The sequence below is a fragment of the Glycine soja genome, chromosome 2, assembly GCF_004193775.1.
Source record: "Glycine soja cultivar W05 chromosome 2, ASM419377v2, whole genome shotgun sequence".
Classification (NCBI taxonomy): domain Eukaryota; kingdom Viridiplantae; phylum Streptophyta; class Magnoliopsida; order Fabales; family Fabaceae; genus Glycine; species Glycine soja.
In genome coordinates, this window is record NC_041003.1 from 11,000,196 (window position 1) to 11,016,834 (window position 16,639).

At 28.1% G+C, this 16,639-nt stretch overlaps 1 protein-coding gene across 1 annotated transcript; it reads right to left on the bottom strand.

Annotated features, from left to right (window-relative positions):
* Positions 1 to 4,006: 4,006 nt before the first annotated feature.
* On the bottom strand, positions 4,007 to 5,277 carry LOC114370907 (beta-1,2-xylosyltransferase XYXT1-like). The gene has a single exon (XM_028328313.1). It carries the CDS (start codon positions 5,274 to 5,276, stop codon positions 4,056 to 4,058), a length of 1,221 nt encoding a protein of 406 aa, XP_028184114.1. The 5' UTR covers position 5,277; the 3' UTR covers positions 4,007 to 4,055.
* Between the last annotated feature and the right edge of the window lie 11,362 nt (positions 5,278 to 16,639).

Here is a 16,639-nt window from a genome sequence, read left to right on the forward strand (position 1 = left end):
CACACCGATGAAGGAAGCGTCGTTGTTTGCATATCATAGTTAGAAAGAACTTGGATAATTGCCCTAGTCAAAGTTACTATCTTTGCCATAGATAATTGAGAAGCCTTCCAATTACTCAATCTTAGGGTAACTTTCTCAAGAACAAATTAATAGATTTGCTTTGAAACTCTATCATGGTGACACAACTAAAAAATAGGCTTTTAACATCGGTTATTAACCGATGTTGAAACTACTGATGTTAATTTATCAACATTAACATCGATTGTTTAAAAATCGATGTTGTTTTCTTCTTATCAACATCAGTTTTTGAAAAAAAAAATGATGTTGTCAGAAAACAACATCAATTTTCCTAAAAATCGATGTTGATAAGAAAACAACATCACTTATTCAAAAAACCAATGTTTTTTTTACTAACAACATCTATTTTTTGAAAAACATATGTTGTTTAATGATTTATTTTTAAATATCGTATTTTTTTAATTAGCAACCTGTAGTAATTAATTCATATCACAACTTATCGTTCAAAGTTGTATAAAAATACATAAAATCACTATGCACCAAAAATTATAAACAAAGTATATCAATATATCATACATCAAGAGTAGTTATAAACATTTCTAAACAAAATAACATATTGTAAACAAAAATTTTAAAATTTTATGTTTGAGCAAAAGTCCTCCATCCATTTCCAATTTTTGTGGTCTTCTTATGATGATTATAAACTATTCTACACTCTGTTCCTTTCAAGTTTAGATGGGTGAATCCTGCAGCTTTCATAAAGAAGTACATGATACTCGAAACATCCTAAAATGCAAAGGAAATTCATATTAGATAACTATATGATATCAAAATTTGACATACAGAGAGGAGTGCTTAATTGCTCACTAAACTGTTGCATGTCACTTTGTACTTAGTGAGGAGAACTTTAAAAGTGACTGAGTTAGGAACTTGGTGGTACAAGGAGTGTCATTTAAGGAAAGCTTTTGGTTCGTAGCTACTTTTGAAGATGATGAAGAGGAAAACACTTTGTCCATAGTGGGTCAAGGTGACTTGATGATTTTCAATGAACCCATAGAACTCTCTAAGTTTCGCTCATTCAGCAAGTAGAGTTGAGTTCACTAAATCTTGGTTATATGTGAAAGAATGCATGTTACCACTAGAATGCAGTAGATGCCAAGTAGGCTCTAGTTCACCATTCCATCTTATAGCAAAGGACCTACTCATTTCACTATAAGGCTACATTTAACAAGAAAATTAATATAAGCAAAAGTATTGTTATATATCAAGTTATGTTTATTTTAGAATAATCTTGAAATAATTTCTAACCTAATCATTAACATGAACAGTGTTGAACATTTCATCTGATTCTTTGTTAATTTTTATCATTATGTTATCCATTTCCTTCCAGTTTTTTTTATGTTCATCCATGATTTCTAAACTCTCTTTTCAATATAAACATGACATTAATATGCATGATACATTTGACATAACTATATGATACCAATAAATTTGCACAAACAAAAATTCTCTCACCAGCACAATATGATACCAATATGATATTCTTATTTTGGAGGCTTAAGGCTATGACATAATTCTCACACCAGCACAAAGTCCCATTAACAAGCACATACACATAGAACCATGCAAACCATAAACAAAATTGTGCAACCAAAGCCTATTTTCTAGTAGTATGTACATGAAGCTACTATCATATACATAACCCATAAGGCCACAACTATATACAACAAGATGAACTACCATAGCTCAAAAATACATGTATAATTTAACTTCATGGTAATAACCGCAACCAAGAAAAAATAAAAAATAAATAGCAACACTACCATAGCTTATGAACAGAAGCTTCATTAGAGAATCGTAATAACAACAATACTAGCATTTACCACCATTATCAATTTCTGAGAGCACATTTTCAGACATAAAGCAAAGGCATTGTGATGCTGTCATCACCTCACCTGCAGTTTGTCTTCTTGAAACCAAATAGGGCTTATTTGTCGTGAGGTATGGAAAAGACGAAACGCAGCTAAAGTGATGTCGACAGAACACTGGAACACGAGGAAGAGGAGGCGCAAGGAGGTGAACAGGCAAGATGAGGCAGTTTGGCGAGGAGGCAAACAGACAAGAACGTGAGGAAGAGTGCGCGCGAGAGAAAATAGGACTCGTAGAGGAAATTCATATATTTTTAAATGTAGGTTTTAACATCATTTTTTAGTAAAAATTGATGTTAACTATCATTTATTAACATCGGTTTTTTGAAAAACCGATGTTACCATTACTTCGTTAACATCAAATTTTCAACAAACCAATGCTAACTCAGTCATGTTAACATCGGTTTTTTCAACAAATCGATGTTAACTCAGTCATATTAACATCGATTTTTCAAAAAAAATGATGTTAATGAAGTCACGTTAGTTACAATTGTACCACCGTGTTTTTGTTAACATCAGTTTTCGATAAAACCAATGTTAAGGTAACGATGTTAAATCTATATTTTCTAGTAGTGTGAAGAGGAACCCCCAAGTATTTTCCAAGGTCTGTTGTCCTCTGACAGCTAAGTTTTTCTGTATTCCATCTTTAATGTTCCAATGAACATTATTAGAGAAAACAAAATTTTTGTCTTTTCAACATTGACCCTTTGGCTTGAGCTACTACAAAACACATCAAGGACCTTCTTGATCACATATACTTGATCCACAATAGCTTATGTAAATAAAAGAAGATCATCTGCAATAGGCCAAAATTGCTTCATATTCACCACCACCTCAACCTTTGGAAACAGGGTAATAAGGATATCATTAATGTCTACAATCTTAGAAGGATCATAAAAAAATGCTCCTTATAAGATTACATAATGATTCCCCCACAACATCCCATTGACTTTTGTAAAAGATAGCCTGAAATCCATTTATTCCTGGAGCTTTATAAGTTCCCATAGAGAACAATACCTTTTTTATCTCCTTATCTGACACTTTTCCTCTGAAAACTTCTATCTTATGTTAATCAATATTTGGAAAAGCACCTCTATCACAGTAAAAAGTATAGCCAAGATTGTCATTAAAAACTAGCAAATAATCAGTAACTAACATTTTTAAGATCTTAACATCTGCCACCCACTTACCATCAGGCTTCTAAATGGCTTCATAGGTGTTCCTCCTTAATATGTGTGTGTGTGTGTGACAATATAAAATAGTTTTATACTGTCATCTAATCACAAATCGTCATTTGAATTATTTAAGATAATTATTTTAAAAGTTAATAAACTTATCATACATGATGAGTTATGAGTTATGATTAGATGATTATGTAAAAAAATTTATGTTCTCAATGTATAACTCATTTTCTCTTCTTTTATTCCCAAAATCTACCAAAACAAAATAAAGTGTCAAAAGTTCAAGACTCAACTTTATTTAAGCTAATTCTTTGGCTGAATTAGAAAAGTTAGTGTTTTTAATCATGTCATCTTACATCTAGTTACATTGAGCATTTTTGTACTCGAGAAAGAAAGTGTAAACAAAATAACCTTAGGAGTTGGAACAACGTCAAAATTTCATTTTTTTTTCTACACTTTCTTTTATTGAGTTATTTGGGAATTTTAATAATAATGTACCTATTTTTATTCGGATTGAAAGTTGTTGAGAACACTCATAGACATAGTAAATTAATTGCGAGTCATAGAATTTGTTTTCTTTAAATTGAGCCAATTAACTTATTTTAAAAGATAATATAAATAAATTTAGTTATTAATTAATTAACTATTTGAAGTCGATATTACATGTCCATGCATAATAAATTATTGTTATAGATTATTATTATTATTATTATTATTATTATTATTATTATTGAAGAGATTAATTTAAAAATTAAAACAAAATGCTTGAATTGAGACTAAAATAAATTAAAATGCAATTTTTTTACCACTAAGAGAACATAAATATATACGACCGGTTTGTTATTTCTGTAAATAGACAGAGTAACAGAAAAAAAAGAGTAAGAAAGGTATGTCTCTTTTTAATTTAGGACTACATGTAGCTATCTACCTAATTAACTTTGCTAATAAATATTTTGGCCTTCTCATATGCTTTTGTCAAATACTTTCTAAATCTAACTACATTAATTTTCACATTTTGCTCCTTCAAATATACCCGTTGCTTAGACCAGTTGCCTTTATGAAAAGCTGGCGGGTCCTTGAACACCAAGCTATTAGCACCAAACCTCTCTAACAAGCTGCTTTCATTAGGTTCAATCTTGTACTCTATGTAATCCACCCCCAAGAATTTGGGTGGTTTCTCATAGTAAGTTCTTGAAGCCCAATAGAGTTCAATAGGCACCACTTGTACCAACACCGAGCCTGGCCTAAGGAACAAAAAATTTGTTAACCCTGCTCCATGCACCCCTAACAATACATCACTAGCATGAATTAGCCTATAAACTTTGGCCATAGGCGTGTTTTTTGGCTCAAACACATGCACATTGAACCCTATCTCCTCAGCCACCTTGATCACATCATTTTCGTTCAAAAGCAAACGACTCACATTGCCTCTTCTACTTATCAATGTCAAACGTGGCTTCCCATTTTCATTAGGGTACACAAATGGGGTATCATCATCTTTGGTATATACTTTGTCTAGAAATGCACGAAAATCTAGAAGGGTTTTAGGGTTTGGTAGCAATTTTGGGTCTATGGTCATGTCTCCATGCTTTATCAACCCTATGGTTGCTGATGGAAAGCAATGGACAGTGGATATGTTATTTGTGTTGATGATCATGTGGTTGGGACTAAAGGCTGATAATAATTCGGCATATTTTTTGAACCACCAACTCTTACCTTCCAGGACCACAAGTATTACATTTTGATTAGGGAACAAGGAATTGATGGTGATGAAGAGTGGGATGAAGTTCTCATTTATTTCATGGTAAAAGTTTCCGGTGTAACCTCCCACACTGAATACAAGGGCTGGGGTATGGTGTGTGACACCACATGATAGTTTTGGTGGAGCTAGGGTTAGTGTGACTTCTTTGACATTGGACATTGCTGTTTTGTCACCCTTGAGAGTATAAGGAAGGATTTTAAAAGGAATGTGGGGTTTGTCTTGTTGTGTGTGAGGACCCAAAGCAAAGAGAGTTGAGGAAGCTTGATCCAAAAGTGTTGAGCCATTAATTGTGCATATATCATAACCATTATGAGAATAGTCACAAGTGATTACAGCACTACCATTGTTGGCATTCCAATTTCGGGCCCATTCAGAAATTAATAGCATGCTCCTCAATTTCACTTTCCATATAGTTGCATCTGTGTAGACAAAATGAGCATGTTAACATAAAATAACTATTTTATTTATTGTTTGAGCTTGAATTATTGTCATTATAAACAAGGATCGAAGTCATGTATGAATCATTATTTGTTTTATATTTATGAGTTTTATAAGAAATAAATAATTTGAACCTGTGTAATGAGTACGGTTTTATATTTTATTTTGATTGTATTATGAAAGAGAATTTATAATGAAGTCCTTCCGTTAATCTTTATACAAATATATTTTTTCATTTGGATCCCCACTCTGTTTTTGTTATCAAATCTATGTACCAAAAAACTTACCAAGACTCACAGATCCAACTTAACTAACTGAATTACACCTCTCTGTCGAACCCTCACTATTTTACTCCCATAACATTATAACCACTAAACCATATCAGTGCTTATTTTTATATATTTATTATTACTAAATAAATTAAATATAGATATAAATTAATAAGTAATACTACCAATAAATTAAAAAATATAAATTAGTATATATTTATTAGTATTCAATGCATTAATGTCCAATAAATATAATAATTTAATTTATTAATTATATATCCATTGCATTAATATCCAAGAAATACATAATTTTATATTATACACATATATATATTAACTGTGCAACATTGCATACTATAAGAGTAATTAGTTACTTAATGTTATCTTATTTAGATTAATACTTATTTTTAATGATTCTTTCGAATTAATTATGGTCATTTTCTTATTTAGATTAATATATTTATTTTCAATCAAAATAATAAATATGTTATCTCATTTATTAAATAGATTTATTCTCTGTAATATTTTTCCTTAAAAATTAATTTCTCTCGTTCTGAAAAAATTAAATATTTATTTAATGACATAATTATATTCATATGTCCCGATGAATAGCAATTGATGGACCATATGGAATAAAAAAAAAAACATGTGAAATAAAAAGCATATGTTTGCTCTTCGGTGATATTTTTTTCAGAGAAAAATGTTATAGGAAACGAAGAACTTGTGAATATATATAATTATGATATTTCAAAATTATTTTTATTTTTTTCAAAAAGAGAAATAATTTTTTTAGAGAAAATATTATAAGAAATAAATTTATTTGATAAATTAAAGAGAGAGAAAATATTTATAATTTTGATTGAAAGTGAATTTATCAATCTAAATAAGGAAATGATAATAATTAATTAGAAAGAATAATTAAAAATAAGTATTGTTTTAAATTAGGCAACATTAAGTAATTAATTACTCTTATGGTGTACAATGTTGCACATGTTAATTTGTGGATTACCTCGAATCACTGTCGTCTGGAGAAAGAAGATGAAGACCAATATTCCAAAACATATAGCTAACTTTGATAATGTTGAAATCTTCGCTTCTTCCATTGATATTGCTGATTACAAGGAACATTAATTAGCATAATTTATGTCAAGGCTATATATAATCACACTCTTGCTTCAACGTTTAATTACCAATATAAACTACAATTATTAATTTCATAGATTTCTATAGAATTACTTAATTCATTAAAATTAAAAAAAAATAATTTAGTCTATAGTAATAAATTTATCTTAAATTTATAATTTTTTTAAAAATTACTTTTGCCATTAATATTTTTCTTTCTTCTAAAAATTTGTTAATATTTTTTTCTTTTTTTAAGCAGAGATATTTATAGTTTTAAAATAATTAATGTAAGAAATATTATAGATTGAATTTTATGAAGAAAAAAAACAAATATTATTATAAATAAGAACGAAGCAAAAAAATCTTGAGAATGAGAAACAAAAATTCTCAATGATATATTTTTGTGTAAGCAAATTCCTGAATGGATAGATCGCCTTAATGATAACCATAAAAAAGTGTGTATATATATATAAAGAGAGCCGGGTTTAATTCCCAATATGAATGTGAATATGAAGCAATAGCAAGTGATTGATATGGATGAACAAAATAAAAGTAAGGAATTATAATTCTAATTAAAAAAAACTGTTGGAAGTAAATTGATTATCTAATTAAATCGAAAATAGCCTTTAGTTAGTGATACTTACACAGTTTCTTTGGCTTGTCCTCTCCTCCCTTTCTATGCCGTATAGTCTTAGTCATGTTTGTGTAACTCTTAAGATAAAGAACAATGGGAGCTTAATTTGGTGGGTGATTGTTATTAGAGTTGGACACGAAAGATTTTGGAGGTATTTAACTTAACATGTTGGCTATATATATATATATAAAGCAGAGAAAAGAAAATTTTGGAAAATAAAAAGGCTAATAGTTTGGTAGAAGAAAAATGAGAGAGGATAAGAATTTAGAATTGTGGGATTCATTAGTTATTTTATTCTATTTCTCAGGTATTTTTATATATTTATTTATATTTTAATATTTATTTTTTATTTTTAAATAAGCACATTTATTTTCACTCTATTTTTTTACTTATTTTTTTCATTTTATCATTTCATGTGGTTGAACGGTTATGCGTTCTCACCTTTGCTAGTTTTCCTGCTAGTCAGCATCTCATTAATGGATTTAAAACTGTTTATAGCAAAGACCAAACTTCTTTTTATATATTTTATAAAATAATATAATTATTATTTTAAAACTGTAAAATTAATATATATTATTTGATTCGGTAACAATATATATATATATATATATATATATATATATATATATATATATATATATATATATATATATATATATATATATATATATATATATTTGTTTAAAGAAACCAGTCAGCATCTCATTAATGAATTTAAAACAGTATATATTGTAACAAAATCCAAACATTTTTTTAATATATTTATCAAATAATATAGTATTTTAAAACCAACAACAACAACGGTTAATACAAGTTATAATGATTTATATTTTTTAATTAAATGATTTAAGATTTAAATTTTGGTTGATCAATATTAGTTAGAAAAAAATAATATTTTAAAACTGTAAAATTATTATTATTTTATGGAAAAAAAACAAATATTTATTTGATTAAAGAAACTAATCAATGTCTCATTTATTTATTTGTTTAAAATAAATCCCCATTTATTACATGCTCAATCAGTTCAATTAATTTTATTAAGAGATATAACATGTACGCTGCCCAATGCCTATTTTCTTATTTTGGTCAATGTTTTAGATTTCACTCAGAGTCAATGATAGTATGCATTAATGTCCCTAGATTGTGAAGCTGTCATTCTTAACTCTGCAATTTCTACCAGTTGTGTACATCTTTTCAACTAATCTTAATCTTAACTAAGTCTACTATTTAAATATCATAAATATTTAATTTAAAACTGATTTGACGTATAGTTTTTTTTATATAGGAATTTGACGTATACTTATGAAGTTAAAATATATTTGGAACGAATTGGACAAGTTTTAGAAAAGTATTAGGGCATGTTTGGATATAAGATTATAAGAATTATAAGTATTTTTTAGAACTTTGTCGGAAAAAAAGTTCCATATTTTTAGTAAAGAAATTTTAAAAAACACGTTCAGTTTGTATACAAATTCATAACACACATGTGCCATAGAATATTAAAACTAAAGTAAAGTTAATATATTTGTGTGTTAAACTGATATCTTCAAATATTTAATGCAAATTTTGTATTCAGAATTTATATTCAAGATTATTAGTTAATTTAGAACAATTTTATATGCACTCTCAATTGTAATTTAATCATGTTTAAAAACTATTAATATAATCTAATTATTTTAAGATAGAGTAACTATATCCCTGCATCCTTCCCGACACACCATTTACGTACAGGAAAAACAACCAACCTAATGTTAATTAAATTGTTTTTTTTTCTAAGCACCAATCTTTTTTTTTACGTCTAAAAAAAGATTTATTAAATTGATGTTAATTAAATTAATTTTTTCTTGTCAAAGTCAATAAAATATAGATTTATTACTCATTTGGAGTTTTTTTTATTAATCCTTAACACGCATCTTACACCTTAGCAGGGATAACTTATTCTTGGACTGACTGGAACTGAACATTATCAGGAAGCATTTGCTACTTACTTCTCCTTTTTTTCTAAGTATACCCACAATCCCCCTTTTGTATTTTAATTGTCCATTATACCCTTTTCCTTAAAGAGATACACCCCTTGGAAACCCTTTTTCTTTTCTGAAAATATCATTTCAGAATAATATATACCTATTCTAGAAATGTATTTTTGGAATTACATATCATAATTCTGAAAATACATTTCCAAAATAGATATATGTTATTCTACAAAGACATTTCTAGTGTTAGAAAATGAATTTTATCTAACACACTCATGTTTGTTAGTTTTATTTTCATCCTATCATTAGTGATCTTTAAACCTATCTAATCTTATTTTTATTGTTCTTTAAACCCTAATTTTGTATCGCATGTTCTTTATATAGTAATGTATATTGCATGTAACATTGTATATTTTCCTTCACGTGGGACTGTGTTCCAAGGTATATTTCATCTTTATTAATATTGTTCCTATTATTACTATTTATACTCTAATTTTGAAGTCTCATTTCATTATTCTTTAAACCTCCTTTATGTACTAATGTGTTTCCCATGTGGCAATGAGTTTTAAAGTATATCCATGGTTGACTTATCTATTATACAATGTACATCATACTTTTTTTTACACGAGAAAAATAAGAATAACAATTATTAGGAATCACTGCTCACACATGTTTTCTCTTATTATTGATATTCTTATTTTTCTTGTGTATGAAACAATAATATGGATAATGGATGAAACAATAAGAGAAATAATAATAAAAATGAGACAACCTTAAAATGCACTGTCACGTGAAGAAAAACACACAATGTTACATGTAATATATAATATGGGGTACAAAATTATGATTTAAAGATCATTAATGATAGAATGAAAATAAGACTAATAAACATGAGGTGTAAAATAAGTGTTCATTTTCTAATACTAGAAATGTATTTCCAGAAAATAAAAAGGGTTTCCATGGAGTGTATCTCTTTAAGCAAAAAGGATATAATGGACAATTAAAATAAAAATGGAGAATGAGGTGCACTCAACAAATAGAGGGATATAAATAGCAATTACCTTGTCTGTTTGTATTAACTTTTAAGGCCCTTCTTGAATGTGTTACCTGTTAGGCCATTCTATTCGCACACCTTTTTTCCTTTTATTTTCTGTTCTTTTATTCTTTAAAATTAGTTTTGAAATGTATTTTAAGATTCAAAATGTAAAATAAAAATTGAGAAGAGAAGAAAGAGAGTACAAATAGAATTCTCCTACCAGCCTGAACAGATGGATTGATCCATTGGAATATTTTGGTTTTATATAATAATCTCTCGTACAAGATTGGCCAGCCCATTTCCCATTTATTTTTTGTTTTCTGGCAGGTGATATTGTTTCTTATTAACGATCCTTGGCAAATGGCAATATATCTTTTCTAATCACAAGTTCAGGAGTGTGTTTGTTTCAAATTTTACAAAATTATTCTCGGAAATGTAATACTCCTATGTTGGGTATGTTATAAAAATTTATTCCCAGGCATTATTTATTTTCAACAGTCTATATTACACATGTTTTCATCTCTTTCTATTCCATATATTCTCAGGAAATGAAAGTTATTTTCTAAAGTAACTTTTCACTTTTCTCTTATTCTACATTTTTTTAATATTATTATTTTTGAATTGAAACAAATCTAAAAATATTCCAAGAAACGATAAGTAATTACCAAATATCTTTAATCAAAATAATATTTTTAGTAATAGGACTCCAAGGAATATCATTTCCGAAATATACTGTAGTACATGTATGTTCCTTGAGTGACTTAGATCTCAAGATTCATGGAGTCTTCAATGTTCCAAAAACGTTTAGGAGTATTTTTAAATTATTCATCAACAAAATTTGAAAATCAGAAGTGAGATTTTCAAATTTGTCATTTTGAAATATTAGCTCGATTCTTACCGATAAAACCAACATTTCTTCAAGACTTCAACCTTTGTTAGAGCTAATGGCAATATATGGAAGCTTTATTTGTGGTCTCCACCTTGTCGATTGGGACACGTTTACTCTCCCAAAAAATAGAAGGTAACCTTAGCCTGTGACTCGTGAAACGAAAAACTTTTATGTTGAACATAATTAATCTCACATTTTATCATGCATCAAGTAATCGTTATCTTCAACTCAAGTTGAATTTTTTGCTTCATAAAAAAAAACTCAAGTTGAATTTTCACTCATCGCAGAAATTAAAATATGTTGTGCTCAAATGATTGTTGGAGTCAAATTTAGTTATAGCTTGCTTGAGAAAATATTCTTAACATAATTCGTACAAAAAAGATACATTTTGAACTTTATTTCTAGATAGGGCATCCTACAAAAAAATACTTATGGAAGGCTATAAGAAAGGAAAAACAAGGTGGAAGGTATTGCAAAATTTAAAATAATATGTTTTCTATATTTCATAAATTATCAACCAATCTATACTAACTGACTGGTTGAAAATAGTATTTCTAATTACGAATTCATTTTGAAGCCGAAATTCATTTTCAAGTTGGAGATCAGACTTTAATCTTAGTTAAAAGATTCTAATAAGCATCACATTATTTATGCTAACTACTTTGATAAATCATTTTTAATTATATATTGTTATTGGTCAAGCACTCGTATACATATTTGATTTCAATGTTAAAACTGTAATTAAAATTTACATGAACATTTTAATTAATGTTACCAAATGAAATAAAATATAGATATAAGATTAATTTGATGATAAATGATGAAGGGAGAAAAGAATCAACCGTGAACGTGAACTCGAATCTCTATGCTAACAAAACATTTATCGATTGAAAAAAAAAAGAAATGAAACAAAGTATGATGAAATTAACATGGAAGAGAGGCAAGAATGTGTGTAGAAACTAGAAAGTATGGTTGTCTTGCAGCATGGTTTGATCGATGAAGGAGAAGTAAATATAAGCAGACATGGCAAGTGGTTGTTATTGATGTTATGTTACCCAACACATTATTACATAAGGAACCAAGCACCCGTCGTAATCCCATATACCACGTCATTATGCGCGGTTGACATGTCTTGTGCTAGATTTGGATGGGTCCAACTTTATGCCACTACTATGATGATGATTATCAAATAACTATAATTATGATTTTTTTTTGTTATTAATTAAAAATTATATTAAAATTTAAAATATAAAATGATATTTCCATATTTTAAATTTTTAATAAATTTTAATTAATAAAAAAATTGTTATTTTTTTAGCTAACAATAAAAAAATATGTTAATTATATCATTTTATGCCTTTTTCTTGAATCAATTGCTTTGTAAGAGTCATGAAAGTGAATATGAATTTTAAATATTTCCTTCTTAGTAAGGTCTCTGCAACTTTCTCTTACCAAGTTGATATTGAATGAAAATGATTATTTTCATATATTATTTAATTAAAATTATGTTTTTTAAAATAATTATTATAAAACTTAAAAAAATATGAATATCAACATGTAATTAAATAACATGTAGAAGAAATATTTTAATTAAAAATAAATGATCATTTTTATTCCTGAAATTATAATCCGATAATTTAATATTTAAAACAATTAATCCCTAAAAAATTAACAATTAAATAATGTTATATAATTTAATATCAAATTAATCATTAAATTTTATAATTTAATATTAAATTAATTTTCAAAAAATATAACTTAATATTAAATTATTCTTAAATATTATAACTTAATGATATAACATATAATATATTTAACGTGCTTTTTACATATTTAAGAACTAATTTAAAAATTTTATTCTCTCAAAAATTACATTATTATCGTTTTATACTTTCAAGTTTCAAAAACGAAAGTTGACATTTACACTTAAATTAAATTAAAAAGATATTATTGAAACTAAATGCACCTTTTGCAGCTGATTACGTATCTGATTTTTCAAACTAATTGTGTTCACAATATTTTTATTTTAATAAAATTTATATTTTTTTATTCATTCCTAAGAGGCTAATGCAATTACGCAAGTAGATTTTCATAATAAAAGGTTGTAATTTATTCTGATTTAAACTGCAATCTTCCTGTATCTCTGCACTTACATGCACTTTGTACATGCTTTTAATGTATATTGAATTTTAATCATGAAAAACGTTATGTATAAAAGTACAATTAGAAATCATTACATTTTGGGTATAGTTCATATTTTTATTAAATCGGAAACTGTTACCCGAACAAGTCTTGAACACGTTCAAAATTCGATTAAAGTATATCAATCATATATTTAATTTAATATCATATTTTGGTCTGCTCAACAACAACAAAAAATCATAATTTGGTCTTTTTTTATTATTAGATATCATAGTTTGGTCTAAGTTATCAGCATTGGAACACTGCGTTGATAATTTGATTAATCATATTCAAGTTGAATATTTACGGATTTACCCAGCTTTTAAGGCAGTTAAAACCCAAAAAACATAAAGTTGAGATTACTGCTCTAAGTTTTTTTTAAGAGACATATGTTAATCTATAATCAAATTGTTAATTTTTTTTAGTAGAAATGATTAAATTTGTAATCTTTTTTCCTTTTTCTTCTTTCTTAATCATCCAGCTTATTATATCTCTTATTATTTAAGTTAAAATAGTTGTATATCAACAAATTTTTTTTAGTCACCATTACATTCGTACGAATATCTTTTTTAATTTGGTATCACCATAATTAGGATCTTAGTTATTGAAGGCTATCTCAAGACATCCCCATAAGCATCGATCCTTTAGATCGACGGTGGGACTAATTCTTGACCAAAACTTAGTCATACTTAAAGTTTATTGTCTCTCCACAAGAGTATATTTTGTGGGGATCAAATTCAAGTCCTTCTTTAAAAATTCAATGTGTGTTGCCAACTAAGATACACCCACTCAGTATTGATATGTAATATCTACCAGTTTCATTGATAACTAATTTTCATCGAAAAATTTATTTGGTCATCTTTAATAGGATCTCCCTTTACTATCATGTTTTGTTTATTCACAAGACTCTTACTCAAAATCTTATTTAAGATGAGTTTGGTACTATTCGATATAAGACGAGTCTGGTACTATTCGAATTTTGAACAAATAACTTGTTAGTTGTGTACCAGTTGATTTACATATTAGCAATATATTTACTTTGTTAATTGAAATTTGAATCAAAAAATATATATAATTGATTTTTAATTAAATTATAGTTGTCTCTAAAGTTGTTTAGTTAATGAATTCGTACAAAGAGCGTGACACCCTCTACCCCGACATATATATACTTAAGAAAAATATATAAAAATTCAAAATTTAATTAAATCAACTTTATTCAAATCACTTAAACAAATTCGTGTGGATAAAAGTGTCACATTCACTTCAATATTACCAAATAAAACTTATTAAAAACATCTCTGGCTCAAAACAAGATCATCCAAAATTCCAAAGATGAACTAAAGATTCAACATGTGAAACAAAATGATAAAAATTACATGTCCAGAAATTCATGCAATTAATACAAAACCTCATGTCCTAATGTCACATCTTATTAGAATATTATGTTCCGACATCCTCTAGCATGAGGTTCGAAATCATCATAGGATTCAAACACAAACAACATCCAGGGAGTGAATTATCACACTCCTAACTAATAGAGAGAAACATGACAACATAGATATACATATCATATAAATGAAATACAACTTACTTTAACACAACTCATGTCATTCCACCAGTTATCGCGTAACATCACATCTCAACACTACACGTCTCACACATTTTCATATCATTCACGTACTCAAGGATTAAAATACATTATCACTCAACCAATCCATATTGATCAATACATAAGCGTTATGCAACAAATATACTAAGACTCAATTCTATATGCAATGTGGTACCATGTTAGTGAAAAACTTCATCGAGCACCTAGGAGTATATGACAAGACAAACCACACACTGATAAGTCAAGTCACTAGGTAAAATCATAGGGAGACCAGTCATGGTCACTTTGTTTTGCGAGAATTCTTCAACCATATGGGATTAGCATAGGTTTCAAAGAACATTCAAACTGAATGTATTTACCCCCACGACCTACACTCCAAAGAGTCCGTCAGGGTCTCTCTCTCCTGATTCAGGTCCAACCCAGAAAACATTTTAGCATGCAGAATCTATCTATGAACTATACAAAACACACGACTCTTCAATTGTTCTCAAGATAATTTTAACTCATTGTGCTTCAAAGTGATTAAACTCGTCGGATCCCACAGTGGATCTCATCACAATACTCGTTGTGCATTAACTCGTCACCCTTAAAGGGTCTTACAATCGTGTGACTGTACGATTTATAGCTCACAACTCAATGCACACAATATCTCAATACACGTGTGTGATCTCACGATTTAGCATATACTCAAGTTGTCACTTACAAATAGTTCATCATACTTTCATAATTCCAAGACAACATGTTATCACGCCTCATGCATTATATACATGTCACACAATAATAATATTATTATGTTATGTTCATATGATTAAATCCCTCAAACAATTTCACATAATCATATCAAAATTAAAGGAATCAAAATCATAGGTCAAAAACATGAAAACACAAAAAGCACTCAAGTTTATCAACCAATTTGCATCAGTATATCAATTGGTCCGTCAAACACAACAATCTCGTAATTATAATCATAAAGGAATAATCACAATACTCGTTGTGCATTAACTCGTCACCCTTAAAGGGTCTTACAATCGTGTGACTGTACGATTTATAGCTCACAACTCAATGCACACAATATCTCAATACACGTGTGTGATCTCACGATTTAGCATATACTCAAGTTGTCACTTACAAATAGTTCATCATACTTTCATAATCCCAAGACAACATGTTATCACGCCTCATGCATTATATACATGTCACACAATAATAATATTATTATGTTATGTTCATATGATTAAATCCCTCAAACAATTTCACATAATCATATCAAAATTAAAGGAATCAAAATCATAGGTCAAAAACATGAAAACACAAAGAGCACTCAAGTTTATCAACCAATTTGCATCAGTATATCAATTGGCCCGTCAAACACAACAATCTCGTAATTATAATCATAAAGGAATAATCACAATACAATAAACATCCCAAAATAAATCCTAATTTGATCCTATAAGGATCCCTACACATATTCATTCTAACCTCAATTACGATAAACTCGTCATTTACCTCTAAGTGGGATCACATATGTAGTCCGGTAGTGATAACGGAATCTCTAGTGATTCCCTAATATTTCTCAAGTTTTTCCTCTGGTTACTCTGC